General features: G+C 37.2%; 1 protein-coding gene and 1 long non-coding RNA gene across 4 annotated transcripts in view; both read left to right on the forward strand.

Moving 5' to 3' along the window:
* Window positions 1–5,202, forward strand: part of dsp.S — a 56,692-nt gene extending 51,490 nt beyond the window's left edge. For all 3 annotated transcript variants that reach the window (XR_005962256.1, XR_005962257.1, XR_005962258.1), the window contains exon 24: window positions 1,221–5,202. This is a non-coding gene — a long non-coding RNA (desmoplakin S homeolog). The remainder of the gene's footprint in view (window positions 1–1,220) is intronic.
* A 14,733-nt stretch (window positions 5,203–19,935) lies between these two features.
* Window positions 19,936–21,228, forward strand: part of LOC108720058 (collagen alpha-1(IX) chain) — a 38,834-nt gene continuing 37,541 nt past the window's right edge. The window contains exon 1 of the mRNA XM_018269423.2: window positions 19,936–20,261. Coding sequence (XP_018124912.1) covers window positions 20,241–20,261 — 21 coding nt within the window. The 5' untranslated portion in view covers window positions 19,936–20,240. The remainder of the gene's footprint in view (window positions 20,262–21,228) is intronic.

Below are 21,228 nucleotides of genomic sequence, written 5' to 3' on the forward strand. Positions count from 1 at the left end.
AGATATTCCCAGAATAATCCTACTGGTTTGATTTTATTTTGGCATGTCCTTTAGAAGCCTTAAATCATGGTACTGCTTATTATGAAATAATCCCTTATTCAGATATTACCAGATTTTAAGTATTCTAGATAATATATATCTGTATTATGTCTCGATGCCTTATTACATAGTACAAGATTTTTAAATAGTTAAAGTTATCCAGCAATTTGTCTGATAGTGATAAAAGTGATAAAACATAGAAATATAAACTTATTATAAAGATTATAGTTAAAGGTTATCATAAATAGAAGTTAAATAATAGTGTGATTAATTTATAATGCTTATATTTCATTAGGGGCACATTTACTATTAGTCGAATATCGAGGGTTAATTAGAAGTCGAAGGATTTACCGCAATTCGTTCGTTCGAACGATCGTAGGAAAAATCGTTCGATCGAACAATTAAATCTTTCAAATCGAACGATTCTAAATATTTTAATCTATCGATCCACCGATTTTCCTTTGATCCCAAATTGCCTAGAAAGCCTATGAGGACCTTCCCCATAAGCTAACATTGGTGCTCAGTAGGTTTTAGGTGGCGAAGTAGGTGGTCGAAGTTTTTTTTAAAGAGACAGTACTTCGACTATGGAATGGCCGAATAGTCAAACGATTTTTAGTTCAAATCGTTCGATTCGTAGTCGATGGTCGAAGTAGCCAAAAAAAACTTCGAAATTCGAAGTATTTTTTATTCTAATCCTTCACTTGATCTTAGTAAATGTGCCCCTAAGTGTTATGTGTGTTTGTAATACACTGTCAGAAAATCCACAATGATCTTTTAATCAGTTATGTTTGTCAGTCTCCCCTAATAAATTTGTTTACACATATTTTAACACTGCAGTAAGTATATTCCCAAAGCCTAAAACAGAAAAATAATTTCAATAGACATATGTACATTATCAGACCTTGTCTGGATGTTTTCAATATGCATGAAACATTCCATTGTGTATGCACTTGACTGTAATTTTACACTGAATAAAGTCCATATAATGTTTTTGGGCTTTGGTAAATCTAACTCTAGGTATTGCAGTAGCTTTATATGTTCTGAATCTGAAATAGCAAGACTTTGTTACGGATCATTAAACTAACGGCAAACAAACCTTGTAGCTTTCATAACACAATGTAATGTATTCATGTTAATAAATGGCAAAATTCATATTCTTCAAACTTTTTTCTCTTATCTAGGCATCCAGTAAGATACATGAATCCAGTAGCAAGTGGTCTGAAATTGTGCAAGAAAAGGAAAGCCTTCTCGTGAAAATAAAGCTTCTTGAACAAGATAAAGGAAGACTACAGAGGCTAGAAGATGAACTTAACCGAGCCAAGGCATCATTAGATTCTGAAAGTCGAAATAAGCAGCGTCTAGAGGAAGAAAAGAACCAAATCCGAAATGAGTTTAACCAGTGGAAGAGTCAGTTTACTCGCAAAGAAGACGATGTGAAGAGAATCGCAATTGATCTTGAGCGATGTGAAAGAGACAAGCTTGGACTAAAAAGTGATATTGAGAGGCTACAGGCAGAGATAAGGTCCATTGAAGAAAGGTACAAGCGTAAATTAGATGATGCCAACAGGACATGTCAATCAGAAATGAAATCACAACGACTAGCTCTAGAAAGTGAATTGGAAAATCTTAGGAAACGTCCACTTGGGTCAGTTAAGCAAACTCAGACAGATGAGGATATGTCATTTGATCCTTCTAAATTTTTATTTGATGGGCTACGTAAAAAAGTTACAGCACATCAGCTGCTTGACTGTCAAATAATAACTAAAGTGACATTTGAAAAATTAATAAAGGGACAAAAATCCCTTGAAGAGGTTGCTGCAGAGGTAGAGCCCTATTTGAAAGGTGCTGGGGCAATAGCTGGAGTATCTGTTACACCCAAAGAAAAGTATTCCCTGGTGGAAGCTAAACGAAAAAAACTAATTTCACCAGAAAGCACAGTGATGCTTCTCCAGGCTCAAGCAGCTACAGGAGGAATAATTGATATTGAAAGAAATGAAAAGCTAACTGCAGATCATGCCCTGGCTAGAGATCTTATAGAGTACTCTGATAAAGAGGCAATTTATACTGCCGAAAAAGCTTTAACTGGCTTTAAAGATCCATACTCAGGAAAAATTGTTGGTGTTGGGGAAGCCATTAAGAAAAACTTAATTTCGCAGAATGATGGTATTCGACTTCTAGAAGCACAGGTAGCTGCAGGAGGCATTGTAGATCCAGTAATCAGTATCTACATACCATTGGATGTTGCACTCTCTCGTGGCCTGATTGATCAAAATCTGTATAAAATCTTAAATGATCCCAGTGATGACGCAAAGAATTTTATTGATCCAGTCACTAAGAAGAATATCAGTTATGTACAGCTTAAAAAGAAATGCAGAGTTGAACCTCATACAGGATTTTTATTGATACCTGTAATGAAGAAAAGTCTGTCATTCCAGGGTATTCGACACCCGGTTCCAATGGATGAATTGGTTAAATCTGGAATTATACGTCCTGATACAGTGATTCAACTGGAGTCTGGACAGATAACTGTGGAGGAAGTTAGTGAGCGCATTAAAGACTTCCTGCAGGGGTCCAGTTGTATTGCTGGCATTTACAATGAAGCCACAAAAGAAATACTAACATTCTATGATGCAATGAACAAAGGCTTGCTAAGACGTGGGACAACACTTGAACTTCTAGAAGCCCAAGCAGCAACTGGGTTCATTGTGGATCCTGTAAATAATCTGAGACTTCCAGTGGAAGAAGCATACAGGAGAGGGCTTGTTGCAAATGAATTCAAGGATAAATTATTATCTGCTGAAAGAGCAGTCACTGGGTACAAAGATCCAGAAACAGGCAATATCATATCTTTGTTTCAGGCGATGAAGAAAGAACTAATTGAGAAAGGCCATGGCATTCGCTTGTTGGAAGCTCAAATTGCTACAGGTGGAATTATTGATCCCAAAGAAAGCCACCGTTTGCCAGTTGATGCTGCATATAAACGTGGTTTTTTCAACCTAGAGATGAATGGCATTCTTTCAAATCCAGATGATGATACCAAGGGCTTTTTTGATCCCAATACAGAAGAAAATTTGACATACCTTCAACTAAAAGATAGGTGCATTGTGGATGAAAAAACACATCTTTGTTTGCTGCCTCTGAAAGAGAAGAAGAAGGCAGTTCAAACATCCCAAAAGAATACCTTGAGAAAACGCAGAGTTGTGATAGTAGATCCAGATACTAACAGAGAAATGACTGTGCAAGAAGCTTACAAAAAAGGTCTCATTGATTACAATACCTACATTGAACTTTCTGGACAGGAATGTGAATGGGAGGAAATAACCATTACAGGATCAGATGGCTCAACAAGAATTGTCCTTGTTGATCGAAAATCAGGAAACCAGTATGATGTTCAAGAAGCAATAGAAATTGGCTTGATCAACAAATCTCAACTTGAACAATATCGTGCTGGTTCCCTAAGCCTTACTCAATTTGCAGATATGATCTCCAATATAAATCTGAGTGATGATGTGTTAGTTTCTACAAGACAGGATTCACTATCTTCTCCAAGGCTTCGTACCAGTTCATGGTCAAAAAGTGGCTCATATTCAGATACATTAGAGGAGACAAGCCCCATTGCAGCCATATTTGATACAGAAAATATTGAAAAAATCTCTATTTCGGAGGGTATTAATCGTGGCATTGTTGACACAATTACTGGACAGCGTTTACTAGAATCGCAAGTATGTACAGGAGGAATTATTAACCCTGTCACAGGCCAGAGATTATCCCTTCAGGATGCTGTCACACAAGGCATAATAGATCATGATATGTCATCAAGATTAAAACAAGCTCAGAAAGCTTACTTTGGATTTGATGGAATCAGAGGCCAGTCAAAATTATCTGCAGCTGAAGCAATGAAGGTAAACTGGCTGCCTTATGAAGCTGGGCAACGCTTCCTTGAGTTTCAGTACATAACAGGAGGTCTAGTTGATCCAGATACACAAGGAAGGCTGACCACAGAGGAAGCCATCAGAAAAGGTATGATTGATGGCCGAGCAGCACAGAAACTTCGAGATGTGAGCAGCTATCCTAAGATTTTAACCTGTCCTAAGACTAAACTTAAAATATCATACAAAGAAGCAATGGATAGATCTATGGTTGAAGACAAATCAAGCTTGCGGATGTTGGAAGCAGCTTCAGTTTCTTCTAAAGGCATTAGCAGCCCATATAATATGTCCTCTGCGCCAGGATCACGTTCAGGATCTCGATCTGGTTCTCGAAGTGGATCACGAAGGGGGAGTTTTGATGCTTCTTCTGGCTCATCATCTGTGTCTTACAGTTTTTCTCAAAATACATTTAGTAGCAGTTCTTCAGGAGGAATTTAGTGGTTAAAGGGCTTGAATAGTTTCTATATTTTTAGCATTTGTCTGAAAAAAGGAAGGGAGGTTGCTTTTAAGTTTTAATCTTTTATGTTAAATGTATGAAATATGCTTTTAACAGCACAAGGCTTTAATGTTTTTTTCTAGACCCTTCAAAATGGAATTTGTTAAATATATTATGTTTAGAGGTGTCTAATGTGTATTCTGGCATAAACCTGCTGTATCTTTTCTATATGTTGATCCAGTATGGTTTTAAAATACTCTTTTATGATAAATGTAAATTTTAGATATCAGTTTTACAATGCAAGTTTGAATCTCAAATGTATTTAGAGTAACTGCATTATCTTGTGCAAAGACTCTATATTAAATAACTAACAGAATATTATACTCACTGTGCCAGATGCAATGCCCGATGGGGTTCCAGGATAATTAAAACCCTTAAACATCATAATAATAATTTAGGCTGACAGTATTAAGACAGAGTACAGCGTTTCTGAATTCTTATACAGACAGTTGTCCCAAATATCCCTCCTCACTGTTTATATGGGCTGCTTAGTAACCTGGTCTTCCAAACCAGTGACATCATATGCATGTGCACCAGTTACTGTCTGCCCAGGTCATGCATTGTCTGTTAATAATGTATGTCTGTGCCATTATTATACTAGTGCTTTATTAATCTTTTAATATACTGTTTTACTGCAAGATTATATGCTTTCCCCATGGTGTCTTGGGCAGTTGTATATTTTTGTACTCGGCTTGTTTGTTATTTGTCATGCTGGCAATAAAATTTATACCATTTCAAGCACCTGTGTTAAGTATTCATATATCTGTAGGTTGGGATACAGGATAACATGAGTAATTTTTAATGACCTATCATGTCATATTACGTTAACAGATTAGTTTTTTTTATGTATGCCCATTCATACAGTATATACAGTATATACAGTATATTGTTCTAAAATCTGGTTCAAACTTAGCAACTATAGCATGTGGTTAGTGAGAGGACAAATTAAGTTTGTGTATTGTTACTACCAGTGGGTCTCCTGGTAGTTCTCTAGACCAGTGCTGTGCAATTTATATGGTACAGAGGGCCAGAATTTTTCTAATCCACATAGTGGATGGCCGATAATGGAAGCCAGTGTTGGCCACTCCCTGTTTTAGACCACACCCATGTTACCGCAAGACCATGTCCACATTAATAGCACACCAAAAAAATAGATGGTTGGTGCTTACTGCAGCGATCAGGGCTGCAGGGGTGGAATCCCCCTCCTTCACATTCTCCCTCTTGCCAGCAAGTAATAGCTCCTTCTGTGAGGTGCGGCAGTGCAGTGCGACGTGCGTATTTGTGTCAATAACGTCACTGATGCGGTTGGTTGGCAGAGAGCTGGCGGCCTGCTTGGTGTGGCTCGCGCTTGCTGCTCTCAGCCTTGCACAGTTGCACTGAACTGAAGACATTCTTTCTTTCTATTACTGTGAAAGTGTGCAGCTTCCTGCTGGCACAGCCAGTACAGATTTGGGCCCATATGTTTGCTGTTGCTGCTGGGCACTGGCACAGGTACATAAATACTTGGGGGCAATATGATGTGATCAGATTTATTTTTGGCTGCTGCTGACACAGGTGAAGATTGGGGGTAATATTATGGCTGCTGGAGGGCTGTATGATGGATGGCTGCAGAGCTTGCTGGTACAGGTGTGTGGGGGGCAGTATAATGGATGGTTGCTGGTACAGGGGGGGGGGCTGTATTATGGATGGCTGCTGGGCTTGCTGGTACAGGTAGCAGTAACATAAATGATAAAGTGTTGTACATTTTCTTGCTTTCTTTATTTAAAAACCATCATGGTAAGGAGGTAAATGGTAATGCAGGTCTGATTGAAGCTCTTGCCTAGGGTGCCGAACGACCTTGGCCGGCTCTGGCAGGGATGCCACTGAAAACAGTTGTCATATTAAGACATACCCTTAAATCCATATGCCTCCTCCTCCCCTGTGTATAATACAGTACCTCCAACATATGAATAAATACCTTAGGGGCCACTAACAATAATTTTCAAATGCTAACAAACCCCTTGAACAAAGACCAGGCTTATGTTCCATAGGGATCATAGGTCATGTAGAGTATGGCAAACACTGGGTACAAAGAGCAAGCAGAGTATGACACACACAGGGAGCATAGGGAAGGCAGAACAGAGCAGGAGACAGGAATCAGGACCAGTCTAATATCTACTACATACACTGACACAGTGCTGGTGCCCTATTAGCATTTTGTATAAAGTGTGAACAGGTGAACAATGTGGGCAGTTTCAGTCTGGGTCTCCGGTGAACAGTACAGGCCTTTAGGATACAAACAATAGCGGTGTCACAAGTGTGAACAATGCAGGGGAATTACATGTGTAAAGAATACAGAGGATTAGTTTGAATTTGAGGTTTAAACAATGCAGGGGCCAGTTAATCTCTGTAGTGATCCCCTTTAAAGTTTACAAATGGTAAACAGACACAGCAGGCAGTCTTTGATGCGGAGGGCCACATAAGGGGGGGTTGTGGGCCACCAGTTGGACAGCCCTGCTCTAGACATAAGGATTTGAACCAGTTTATTTGAAAGTTACTAAAAAATTTTTTTTTAGATACCAAGCCATAACTAAACTGACCTCGGAGGCTTATTTAGTAATATTTATAAAGGTATTACCCATTACAGTTACCCAGTTAAAGGTGTTCTAACCCCCCAAAAAAATATTTATGTAAACGTAAAGTTCAAAATAGAGTCTCTCTATTTGACTTACACTTTCTGTGCTTTTCAGGTATGACATGTTTTAGACCACTGATGGTCAAAGTGGCAGAGACCCGTAACCCGTTGACTCAAATGATCTCAGAAACTGTTTGTGAACAATATAAAAAAGGAAACCAGCACAGTGTAGGACAAGTGGGCTAACACCCCAACATGTAGGGCAATCACCCCTACTTGTTTTTTTTTTATTATATTGCAACGTTTCAGGGTATGCCCCTGCTCATACTTACTACACTTTACACTTATTACAAAGGTATCACTACAGAGATTAACTGGCCCCTGCATTGTTTCCTCTTTTATACAGTTTCATTTGGTAGGGCCATTTGTGTCATCTTTATAGCGTTCCTTATTCGGGATGTAGAAGTACAAAGCCTCCCACTAGTGACATGACCAGTGATGGTCTCCAGTGTTACACCATATATTACAGACATGACATAAAATTGGGGAAAAAGACAAAGAAATTAAATAGTGAATCTTTGAAAATCACAACAGGGTGGGTTAGAGATAAATGTGCAGATAATGTAATCTGCACAATTAAATATTTTAGGACAGCTAATCCTACATTAACCCAATTTCTGATCATTAGGCCTGGGAGGGGAACAGTAAAGAAAATCCAGGTTTGGTGGTGATGAAAATGTAAATGTGAAAGCCTTACCTTGTCACACTGAGATCAATAAAAGATCTTGCTGTCACAAAATCTTCACCTTCATAGAGAGGAACTGTGGCACCCAAGAAACTTTGTATAGATACAAAAGATAAGTATATATTGAAATTAAACTTTTACTTGGGAAAACAATTGCATGCTCCTTCCAGGTACTCAACATCACAATTATTTATTCATATAGCACCAGTATGTTACATCCTTTTAAGGGTTACAAAATTAAATCCTAGGATTTGCATGTATGCAAGGGCTTATACTCTAAGGGCAATGCCACACAGGGTGTTTTGTCACACATGTGCATGCATTTCAATTATGACAAATTGAAATCACCATGGGTATTCCTGAAAAAACTATTACTTCACACATCCTTGACAATTTCAATGAGCCGCATGGAAGGTCATTTTCAGGTGTCATTTCTTCTGTACAATTGCCCTAAAGGCAAGGGGAGTCATTTTTGCAGGTTGAGAGAAACAGATACACTCCGTGCCCCATCTGCATTCATCTAAGCCACTTCCGCTTACATGAAGTCATGCAGTGCAGCAGAGGTTGGCCAGATAATGACTGCATTTTGTGGGCTTATTATTCAAATCAGCGGAGATGGTGCACTGCTGAGAGAAGCTGAGCCTACACTCTGTGTGCCCTTCCCTTAAAGTAATGGGGAACAATTGACATTGTTTATGGTATCAAATTAGGCTCATAAACACCAAAAGCTAGATGTAATAGAGTATTCTCATGTCTCAAAGTGAAAAACACTCACCAGCTTGGGGAGCGGATAACCGTTTGTAGAAATTGAGCAGGCACTTCTAGGAACCAGGCTTCCAAACAGACTTTTCAATTAAAAAGTATACATTTATTTATTGGAGAACACTATGACACAACCTAACGCGTTTCGTATCAACAGGATACTTAATCATAGGCTACATATTATTCTTCCCACAACATATTTAAAACCAGAGAGGACCAATTGGCTTTGTGAATACTAGAGTTACACATGTGGTGCATTAAAGCACATAATCATTGGAGACCTTCAGTGTGACTTCACTCTAGTTAGACCCACTATTAAAGGGTTGGTTAACCGCCATCTTGGGATTCTCATAGAAGTCAAATCAAAACAAAAAACTTTATACAAAATAACACAATATAATAATAAAACAATATATCAATTATATATATATATATATATATATATATATATATACACACACACATGGATAGCAAGAATCATAATGATAAACACATTTTAGACGAAGTTTAGAGTGTACAATATACACTTTTTTAGGGAGAAATTTAAATATTTGTTGTACATAGAGCAATGCGCAGTGTGTTATACACAATATAGTGTTCTATTTCATTACTCTATAGATATCAACTGCGCATGTCTCTAAGGCAACAGTGAACAGATTCATTAGAAATAACACGTCACATAATGTTCTTTATTTATGCCCCAGGAAATCTAGTACCTAATGTCAAAATCCACCTAAATGTAGAAGTTTTTTGGTGATCTCTCCCCCTCTCTGATTCAGAAAAAACTTTTTCAATACCTCTGATGGAAAAATATTGAAGTTTATTTTCAAAACAGAACTGAAAATGTTTAGCCACATTAGTTTTTTTTTGTTCTTTATATTATTTATGTGCTCACGGGCTCTTTCTTTTAAAGTTCTGCCTGTTTGCTCCAGACCAGAAACTAGATATTACATTACGTGTATTACAGTTAATATATTGCCTACTAATTCTGTGTGTTTCTTTTGTGGTGAGTGATAGAAAAGTGTTCCCCACTACTACATATTGGCAAGTGATGCACTATGTAGTGCCACATTTAAGCCTTTGTAAGTGAGCCATGCTGGTTTTTTTCTTCAGAATGAATCATACTTGGGGACAAGATATTTTTTAACGTTCTAAATTTCCTAGGGACAAATTGACAGCCCTCTCCTAATATCAAAATTTAATGAATACCTATGGACTGTTCTCTACAACATGTCAACTGACAAATCGTCTCCTCAGGAATGTCCTACTTTAAAATAAAATAGTTAAATGTTACACAAAGTGAATTTGGAGCTCCCTGGACTGTGGAGACTTAAAGCACCATAATTACGAGTAATTAGATAGTGAAGGTGGATGGTTTGGAAAGTTTCTTGCAAATTAGCTAGAACCTTATAGATATGTTTTAATTAGATGTTTATACAATTTTACCACATATATAGATATTAATGTTGGACTAATAAAGATATATGAAATGTAAAAACTTTTTACTGATCTACAATCAAAAGGAAAAACAAGAAAGACCAACAGATAAAAACTTTGGTATAGGAGCCTGATGTAAGCTAAGCAAAGAGAATGATTAAAGGTAGCTTGGTGTAAAAATTGCACAAAAATCTTGCATTGCCCTTTAAAGTAAAGATCTGTGCTCCAAAAGATGCCGCAGTACTGCTGATTCACTGCACATGCTCTGTGCTACTGTCACTTACTGAGCTTAGGGACCAATTTAAAATATACAGTACACATAGAATAGAAATGACACAATATAAGTAATTAATACAGATAATTACTACATGGCAGCACAGAAACCAGTGCAACTAGAATCAGAATTTAATAATCAGCCTTATAGCATCAGCTTATATTACAGACCAACTGCTTGATCATTTACAATGACCCCTAAGTTTAGCTTCTCACCAGCTCACTGAGCATGTGAGTGTCGCAGACACTTTGCAAGATGGTGACCCCCTGTGACAAGTTTAATGTCCTGGATCATTGCTGCTAATGAGAAGCTGAAACTTTAGGCTGGTACAATAAGTTCATTATATAAAATATGGCATTTGTAGCCATATTAATTTTTAGGGTTTAGTTCTCCTTTAAGCACAGTTTGGGTATAGCAGTGTGATCCCTTTCTGCTCATGATTCCGCATGAGAATTACATAGGGGGTTATTTACTAAGCTCTGAATACCCGAAATTGCCGAAATCCGTTTTTTTGTGTTATAATAGGCTTTTAAAAAGATAATCAATTTATTTTTAATTTATTAAACCCAGAGGGCTAAAAAGCACGAATATAAAAACACGGCATCTCAAATCTGTCAAGGTTGCATAAAAGTCAATGGGAACAGTCCCATTGATTTCTGGTTGTGTCGGGCAATTTCATGATGTTTTCTGAGCTTTTGGGTGAAAACTCCGAAAAATTCGGAGTTTTCGGGGAAAATTCACAAAAAAAATCATGAAAATCTGAGCTTTTCCCGCAAAGGTCATTTTCGGGAAAATGTAATAATAAATAAGCGTTAAAAACCTGAGCGGCTTAGATCAGAGTTTGTAGCAGCCGATATTGAGATAAATTCGGACCTTGATAAATAACCCTCTACGTTAACGTTGCAAGGCCACAACATGATTCACCTGAAGAAAAAAAAAGAGACTTATAATGCCAGTTAATGAAGATTCAATAAATTAACATTTTATACAGCTTTTCACTTAGCATTTCTATCCAAAATTGAATCCAACGTATGCACCTTAAATTCAGTGTTTGCTTCACCCACGTGACCAGAGTGGAACGTCCTGGATGTTTGGATAGAGCTCCCACCCTGCCCTACATGTGGAGTTCGTTTGTGTGCGCCTCCATGCTTTCCAACTATAGTCATACCTTACTCCCAATAACTGCACAAGGAAGAGTATTGGTATCTAGGGATGGGCAAATTTGACCCATTTTGACAAAAATTGGCTTCTGCTGAAAGTTTGCTGATATGCATTAGTCTATGGCCCTAATGAGTTAAAGGATCAGAAGGGGCGGATTTACATAGTGGACGCCCCTGCTGTTTGTCCCCCCTGTCCCCTACCCTTTATTCATGCAAATTTTCATGGAGATTGTATCTCCTGCGCATCCCCAGTGTTTTTGAACCAATGTGGGTGTGGTTGGCCAGCATGCCGCCCCCCTAAAATCCTGCCACCCTAGGCCCGGGCCTAGGTGGCCTTCCCACAAATCCGGGCCTGACTGTCCGCATGGCTGCACAGGTTGTTATTGAAACAATTGTAGTCTTTTTGAAGTAAACACCTTGTTTATGGTTTTTTGAATTTATCAAGATTTTTGTTCAATAACTCTCCAGACTTTCAGAAACTGGTTCTTACTAGTGATGGGCGAAGTTCTCCCATTTCGCTTTGAAGAAAAATTTGTGAATTTCCCGCGAAATTCGCAAAACGGCGAAAATTTTGCGAAATTCTGACTATTCTGATGCTGGCTATATTGTGATGCCCATTAAAGTCAATGGGCACCTAGAATTGTCGCCGGCATCGAAATTGTCGCCAGCGTCAAATATATTTTCCCTGGTGAATTTTTACGGCAATTCCGCAAATGTATTCGCCGGCGGCGAAATGCAGAAATTCGCCACAAATTCGCAACCTGCCGAATAAATTCGCCCATCACTAGTTCTTACAGAACAGTTTACCTGATTGACCAGCAGAGTGGAAAATTAAGGAGGTGCCTTGAGAAGTAGTAGGACATTCTGTAAAATACAGGGTAATGGCACTTAATATAGGTGTGTATAGCATGGCTACCCGGAACTGGTAGACTCCCATCACAGGATAGGTGACTATACAGGGCTTTGCTTTAGAAAGTACACATCTCACAATATAATGTGATGAACCAAGTCACAGATTTAATTATGTCAGCTTTTTACAAGTACGTCTTGGTACAGATTGGAACACTGGAAGCCAAACTTAGAGAATATCAGTTATACAAATAACCACTTAGCCAGAGGATCCTCACACATCCTAATATGCACGGTGTTCCCTTACCAGAAGCCTCCAGTGTCATTGTCATGTGGGAATGCACTAGCAGAGTGCCACTCCGATAATGCTTATTACCCCACTTTTCTGTTGTGTCCAGTATACAGTGTAAAAGTTTCTCCCAACCCAGCACCACAGAGCGATCCTTTTTCTGCGGTGAGTGAACATAGATCTAGCAATAAAAAGCTGACTTTTTCACTCTACTGAGCATGCATCGGCTCTGGGATTTTGAAGAATGAAAAAATAAAAGAGGTGGATTGCTCCGTGGTACTTGCTGAGAAGAAACCCTGGCCAGGGCACTTTTTAGCTAACAGGGTATAAGATCATATATTATAATCACTTGGGCAGTGCCTAAAATTTGGTATCCCCAAAGCATTTGTGAGAAGAAAAGGAACAAAGAAGAAGCAAATGCCCCAAAAATAGTACTAGTTATCTAATAGTAGATCTGATAAGTAATCTAAAGTACATCCGTAATGTATCTATTGGCCCATCAAAATTATTGGTGTTTTTTTTTCATGAATAATCTTAGAGCCATATACAGTAGAACAAAGTATTAATTGGCTCTGGAGTAAACTGTAGAGCTATGCAATGCATATTTCAACCAAATAATAGCCGTAAAACTTAAAGGCAGACTTGCATAATAATTTCTGTACACATCTCAAATACACTGTATATCTGCTAATTAGTAATGGTTTCAGCATCATGCTTAAAAGCTAAAAGTCTGTAGTTTAGCAATCCAGTATGATTATTTTATTTACTGTTCTATAAGGCCATGCCAGACAAGCAGTCATGACTACATTTGTATATTCCCAGAGCTTCTGATAGGGACATGCTGTAGTCTAATATGTATCCCATGTAGCTAAGTGTATGCAAATCATAAATAAATGCATTGTTTCCTGCTACCTTTCTACTATGATTTGGGTGCTGCAAATAGGCGCAGCACCTATTTTATAGGCATCTCCATTCTAAGATTAAAGAGCTGAACAAGTCAGTATTTTTTGTCCATTTTGGAAGTAAGACTTATGTCAAACAGCAGAAATTAGTGGCTTTATTCAAAACTACTGGGCCGCACCCAGTGTTGAACTAGGACACCAAGGTCCCACCAGAAAACCTGATCTCAAAAGACCATCAGGCAGAGCCATGTTTAAAGGAATTGTTCAGTGTAAACATAAAAACTGGGTAAATAGATAGGCTGTGCAAAATAAAAAATGTTTCTAATATAGTTAGTTAGCCAAAAATGTAATGTATAAAGGCTGGAGTGATTTGAAGTATAACATGTCAGTCAGAACACTACTTGCTGCTTTTCAGCTCTCTTGGTTTACACTGTCTGGTTACCCTGGCTACCAGGCAGTAACCAATCAGAGACTTGAGGGGGGGCACATGGGTCATATCTGTTGCTTTTGAATCTGAGCTGAATGTTGAGGACCAATTACAAACTCACTGAACAGATATGTACCATGTGGCCCCCCTTCAAGTCGCTGACTAACTCAGAGTTATAGAGCTGAAAAGCAGGAAGTTGGCTGTTTTATTAGACATCTGTTCACTCCAGCCTTTATATATTACATTTTTGGCTAACTACTATATTAGAAACATTTTTTGTTTTGCACAGCCTATCTATTTGTACAGTTTTATTTTCACACTGAACTATTCCTTTAAGAGATTCATTGTTCTGATTAATATTGCCCAACAACACTGTCCACCATAAGCCAGTTCACTGAAGTCTCTGTGAAACATTTTATACAAAGAGATATCACAACAATCAATGCAGAGCTTCCAAAAAGACCCATTTAGGGCTAATTGTATATAAGCACGAGCTTTTCTTAGAGATCTTTCATTAGTATTCAATTCTGCCTATCGACGCTTCGTTAGTGCTCTTACACGTGGATTTGAATTTGAATATTAGAGATGTTGGTGCAAATGCTTGAAGTGACAACTTATTATTACAAATGTCCAAGGAAGCATAATAAAGAGATCCTCTAATGCCCTAGACATGAGCCCACCCTAAAACAAATGTGGCATGTCCCTCAAATTGGTTACAAAGATTAACACAAAAATATTTAGACCTTTTGAAGACAATCCCGCTTTAAAAAATTTAAAAACGCCAGCATTTTTTACAACTTTTATGAGATTCCAACATACAGGATATGATGTCACTGACATAAGATTGATCTTTCTAATTCTGTCCTTTCCCAAATCACAGACTGTCTCTCTGCTGTCTCCTCCTGGATGTCACAGCGCCACCTGAAACTGAACCTTTCTAAAACAGAACTCATTATATTTCCTCCAAGATCTTCCCCTGTCCCTCAGATATCACTCACCATAAACAACACCACCTTTCATTCCACCACACAGGCACGCTGCCTAGGAGTCATCTTAGATTCTCATCTGTCTTTTTCACCACACATTCAAACACTTGCAAAATCTTGCCGTATTCAACTGCGCAACATTGCTCGAATACGACCATATCTCAGTTCAGAATCAACTAAAACACTGATTCAGTCTCTTATCATCTCCCGCCTTGATTACTGCAACTTACTCCTCACAGGTATTCCAACAAGTCACCTTTCACAACTCTAATCTGTTCTAAACGCGGCCGCTAGACTCATTCATCTAGCTCGCCGCTCAACATCAGCTGCTCCCATATGCATGTCCCTTCACTGGCTCCCAATCTCTTCTAGAATCAAATTCAAATTACTTACACTCACATTCAAGGCCCTTAATAATGAAACCCCTCCCTATATTTCATCTCTAATCTCCAAATACACTCCTTCACGAAACCTACGCTCTGCTTCTGATCTTCGCCTCACTTCTCCTCTGGTCACTTCTGCCCATTCTCGTCTACAAGACTTCTCTTGGGCTTCTGCTTTTCTCTGGAACTCTCTGCCACAAGCTGTCAGACCTTCTCCTTCTTTCCAAACTTTCAAGCGCTCCTTAAAGACCCATCTGTTTAAAGAGGATTATTCGATGTACCTTAATTAATCATTGCTGTATCAAAAATGACAAAGTGTTTATATAACCCTAATGTCTCAATTGTTCCCTAACCTTTTAGTTTGTAAACTGTAATCTCTAGGTCATTCTAACCCTATTGTACTCTGTAATCCTTGTTTGTCATCCACCATTTATTCCCTGTTTGCTATAACTGCAGTAAAGCACTGCGTATCTTGACAGCGCTATATAAATAAATGATGATGATAAGATTGAGGAGGAAGTAGCTTCAGCTTATCAGATCGTCTGGTCTAAGGTGGTGAAGGGATTTGTGGAGTAACGATTATTCGCCTGAGCAAAAACTCCCCTGGTGATAGGGTGTGAAACTGCACTAGCAATGGTCTCTTGCTCTAGTGAATTGTCATCTATTCCTGTTATTAAATTGGCGATGTCCCTGTGGATGAGATTTCTGGCAAATTTTTGTCTAGCGCTGGCCATTTCGCCCGTTATATCAATCCCCATTGTCTGCAAAGGGTAGAACTGACAGAATGTGTGCAGATGGATGCTCTCTACTGCCTTATTGTTTACAGTCCAGGTTCTTTTAGATAATCTATTAGCTATTGCCCTTTCGTTTAAACTTTATAGATTCTTCCTGAGAAACTCCTCTTTGCCATCCCTGTATAAGGAAAAGCCTCCCTCGATTCTCCTGCTTATCTGTGGCAATAAATTTAGCCATACATTTTTATATATTTAAACTAACTCTTTTCTATCTTTCTCACTGCTGGGAAAATACAAAGCATAACCAGAACCTGGTAAAGGTCAAAAAAGAGAAAGGGGCCATAAAGGCTGTGCCAGTCCAACTTTGTGCCACACGGTATAATTGACTTTAAGGGGGTTATTTATTAAAGTTTGAGTGTCAAAAACTCAAAAAAATGAAAGTTTTTTTTACTTTAAAATCCGAATTTCAGTGGAAAAAACCTTGATTTTTTCGAGATTTATTATAACCGAGGCTGCAAAAAGTCAGAATCCAAACATCCGCCATCTCAGACATGCTGAGGTTATATATAAGTAAATGGGAGAGGTCCCTATCCAAATTGGAAGTTTTTGTGGTCTGCGCTGGATTTAGGCCGAAAATCCGACTATTTTGTGCTTTTGAAAAAATTCTCATGATTTTGATTTTCGGTCGATTTTATTGAGTTTTCCCTTATTCGTTAAAATTGAGCTTTTTAAATAATAAATTAGTTCAAATTGTGGATTCTAAATTTGTCAGACTTTATTTAATAAAATAATCAGAAAAAAATCATATTTTGATAAATAATCCCCTAAATTTTCTTTAAACTGAGAATCGATTTTTTGAAGCAGACCCAATGGTTGCCAGAAGAGTGCTAAAGTGTCCTGACAGATTCACATTTGTAATATACAGGTATGGTACCTGTCATACAAAATTCTATAATCCTTTTGGATTATAATTATTTAGTTGTGTTGCGTTTATTTATTTAGCCAGCACCACAAACTGTGGTAAACAGTTACTACAAATTAAACAGAATAAATGCTTAAGTGCTAGGTGTTTCATCACTCTGTGGGAATGACGTCTTTGCCATGAAGACCTCCCAACATTTTTATGAAAGGGTATTGCCACCCAAAAACTGTTTTGCATAATGAAATCAACATTCCAATACAGGTGTGGGATCCGTTATCCAGAAACCCGTTATCCAGAAAGTTCAGAATTACGGAATGGCCTTACTCCCGTAGACTCCATTCTATACAAATTATGCAATTTTTTTAATAAGATTTCCTTTTTCCCTGTAATAATAAAACAGTAGCTTATACTTGATCCAAACTAAGATATAATTAATCCTTATTGGAAGCAAAACCAGCCTATTGGGTTTATTTAATGACTTTCTAGTAGACTAAATGCATGACGATCCAAATAACGGAAAAAAGCCATTATTCGTAAAACCGTACAAAACCTTTATACATTAATTAAACATTTTCAAATTATTTTCAAAAATTGAAAGCAGCACCTGTATATAGTTTATATTCACTGCACTCTTGGTTAGTAGCAGATTTACACACCTGGAGGAGAACTGACTCCTGCTACTTCTTCTTTGAATTACATTTACAAATAGCTTTAAAACCATGGGACATTTTTGAATGTATACAGAATGCTACTTTGTAAATATGCATTTACAAAACAATCCTACTAGGTATTTTTTGAGACCTAGTGCTCCAACTTATAGAAACACTCCAGAAAATCCCTCTCCTCCAGAAAATATATTACCCACCTGTATAATTTTCAAACCTTGTTGTATTTTACTAAATAGTAGACTTAGTTTCCAGTCTTGGATTGAGATTTGCTCCTGGCATTTTATGACCTGGAATATTTTATGGTAACTGTTTGCACATTCTTTACACTGCAAAACACAGCACATATATATCACATCCAGGCTGGTGCACAAATACACAAAAGTATCAATTGCCTGGGTTATGGTTAAAGATGCCAAATCCCAGCTTTACAAAACATAAACCAAAAGTTGTGATTTACTTTCTGCTACAACACTTGAGCCGTCGAGCCAAAACGTTGAAATAAATCACAACTTTTGTTGTTTTTTCATGAAAGTATCTATCTATCTATCTATCTATATCTATATATCTCTATATCTCTATATCTCTATATATATATATATATATATATATATATATATATATATATACTTGGTGATTTCCTTCAAAGCACTTAATAATAATTTTATACGTCTTTTATGTTGCTTTCTTTTTCTTCATTTTTTATACTATCATTTTTGACATTTTTTTTGTAAAAATTTTTTTTTTGATAATTTTATATACACTGATAGTGCTTAATTTGGCATTGTTTGATGCTAAATTCGTTATACTGTATATACATGACTGTATGACATTATGCTGCTATACCTTAATGTCATGATATAGGAACAGGTAGCAACTGACACACTTGGGGTAAATAGTTTGAGGGAAATATGTTTCTTTACACACATATATTATATGTCTATCTTGGGATGTCTCTGTAACCCCGTGTGGGGTGATGCACCGGTTAATATAACCACACATAATTTTTTTGGTCAATAATGACATTAATGGTTAGGTTGCTATGGGGGAGGTACTTAGCAACAATAGCTATTTGATCACGCTGCAATAGAATATAGACAGCATTTTATCTACCGCTTTGGAGAGAGCATAAAATCAGACCTTCTACCTAGACTCATATTTGTTACTTTGTAACATTACCAGTATTTCCTAGTATTTTGATACATTTAAATAGTTGCGAGTGAGATTTACAACTGTTACAAAGTTTGTTTTTAAGTATCCTCCTCTCTCTTTAACAAGGGGTGTTTTAACAGTGATATGTGTATCTGTATTTCTTAGTATTTCTTAATGTTTAGTATTGATGTATTTTGAGTTATGCTATTGGATGCATTGTGATGATGACAAGGATGACATGTCAGCCAATTAATTTTTCCAGCCATCATGGGTATTTAATGCATTTTTCATTGTCTGTTGTTACTTTGAGAAAGGCCGGAGAGGCCGAAACGTTAGTCTTTTGTTAATAAAACATTATCTAATTTTTGAGTCCTGAGAGTGCGGACCTTCTTTACTGAATATATATATATATATATATATATATATATATATATATATATATATATATATATATATATATATATATATATATATATATACAGTATATATATTAGGGATGTACTGAATCCAGGATTCGGTTTGGAATTCGCCCAGGATTCAGCCGTTTTCACTTTTTCAGTAGGATTTGGATTCGGCCATATCCTTCTGCCCGGCCGAACAAGAAGCATATGCAAATTAGGGACTGGGGAGGGAAATCGTGTGACTTTTTGTCTCAAAACAAGGACGTTTCCCCCCCCCTACCCCTAATTTGGTATTCGGCCAAATCTTTCGCGAAGGATTCAGGGGTTCAGCCGAATCCAAAATAGTGGATTCGGTGCATCTCTAATATACATATATTTTACAACTTAACCCCAGCACTCCAATATATAGCCCCCAGGGAAAACTTATTTTTGCAGAACTTAAAGGTAACATTAAGTAAAAAGAGATACTTTTAGTTAAAAAGTTTGCTCAAAATATGCATAAGTGGATGCACCCTGTACAGTGTCCATGCGCCAGTCCTATCTAAGTGAAAAAATATATATATATGTATATATGTGTATCTATCTATCTATCTATCTATATATATATATATATATATATATATATATATATATATATATATATATATATATATATATATATATATATATATATACTTGTTTAGAGTTAGAGTTTATAGGGTGTTCTTTAAAAAAAATAAAAAGTCCACATGACCAAACTATCTCATAAATCTTGTGTTGCGTGAACTTGGCAATGTAAGCTTAACATATCTGGCAATATTTGCATTCGCTAGGTCAGGTATTTCTCACCAGCCTGGGTTCCTTAAGATACTGCTTCTAAGCCTGTGAGATCAGTGGGACTGCAGTTGAATGAAGAGGGCCCTTGGGATGCTGCTGCGGAAACAAGACCAAGACTCCAAGATTTTGGCTTAAAACTAATGCTAAACTATAGTATAAAATAGTATGATTGCCAAAAGGAAATCTAAAGAATAAAGAGTTTGCAGTGTCGAAAACTTTCATTGTGCAGCAGTAGTCAGAGGCTCACTTCACTGCACTATGTCTTGCTCCAGTTCAAAGGTAAGAGATCCTCTCAATTTTTTCTCTAATTCCTTTTACAATAAAGGCTGAGTATTGTATTGCTGTTTAACTTCTATTTACATAGTTTTAAAATGTATGGTCTCGTAAAGTAAAGAAGTAACATTCAAACATCATAATAATTCTGCTGACATAACATTTACCCTCAAAATGAAAAATAAAGAAAAATGATACGCTAAAATAGTACATCCCTCATAATATGTGAAATAACTGTATTTTTATCCATAAACATATATCGCCATATTAATCAAAGAGTGAAGTTAGAGATCAACACAGTCTGCTAGAGTGAAATTCTGTCGCTCTCCAGTATATATCAATGGGTGAAAGTAAATATGCCTTTAAAAATGCTATAGAAATTAATGGAGAGTGGCGGACTGTTGTGATCTCTACCCGGGGAGGCACATTTATCAAGGGTCGAATTTCGAGGGTTAATAAACGAAGTAAAATCCTTCAAATTTGTATATCGAATTCGAAGGATTTTAGCGCAAATACTTTGATCGATCGATCGAATAAAAATCGTTCGATCAAACGATAAAATCCTTCGAATCGAACGATTCAAACGATTTTAATCGAACGATCGAAGGATTTTTATTCGATCAAAAAAAAACTTAGAAAAGTGCTGGGGAAGGTCCCCATAGGCTAACATTGCACCTCGGTAGGTTTAAAGTGGTGAAGTATTAAGTCTAAGTATTTTTTAAAGAGACTGTACTTCGATTATCGAATGGTCGAATAGTCGAACGATTTGTATTTCAAATCGTTCGAATCGAAGTCGAAGGTCGTAGTAGCCTATTTGATGGTTGAAGTACCCAAAAAAATACTTGGAAATTCAAATTTTTTTTCATTCGAATCCTTCACTCGAGCTTAGTAAATGTGCCCCTCAGTGTTGTCTTCTTTTTTTTACATTTGTTTGGTAGTTTACTGGCATGTGGCATGCTAAATTATTATTGAT

The sequence above is a fragment of the Xenopus laevis genome, chromosome 6S (assembly GCF_017654675.1).
Source record: "Xenopus laevis strain J_2021 chromosome 6S, Xenopus_laevis_v10.1, whole genome shotgun sequence".
Classification (NCBI taxonomy): domain Eukaryota; kingdom Metazoa; phylum Chordata; class Amphibia; order Anura; family Pipidae; genus Xenopus; species Xenopus laevis.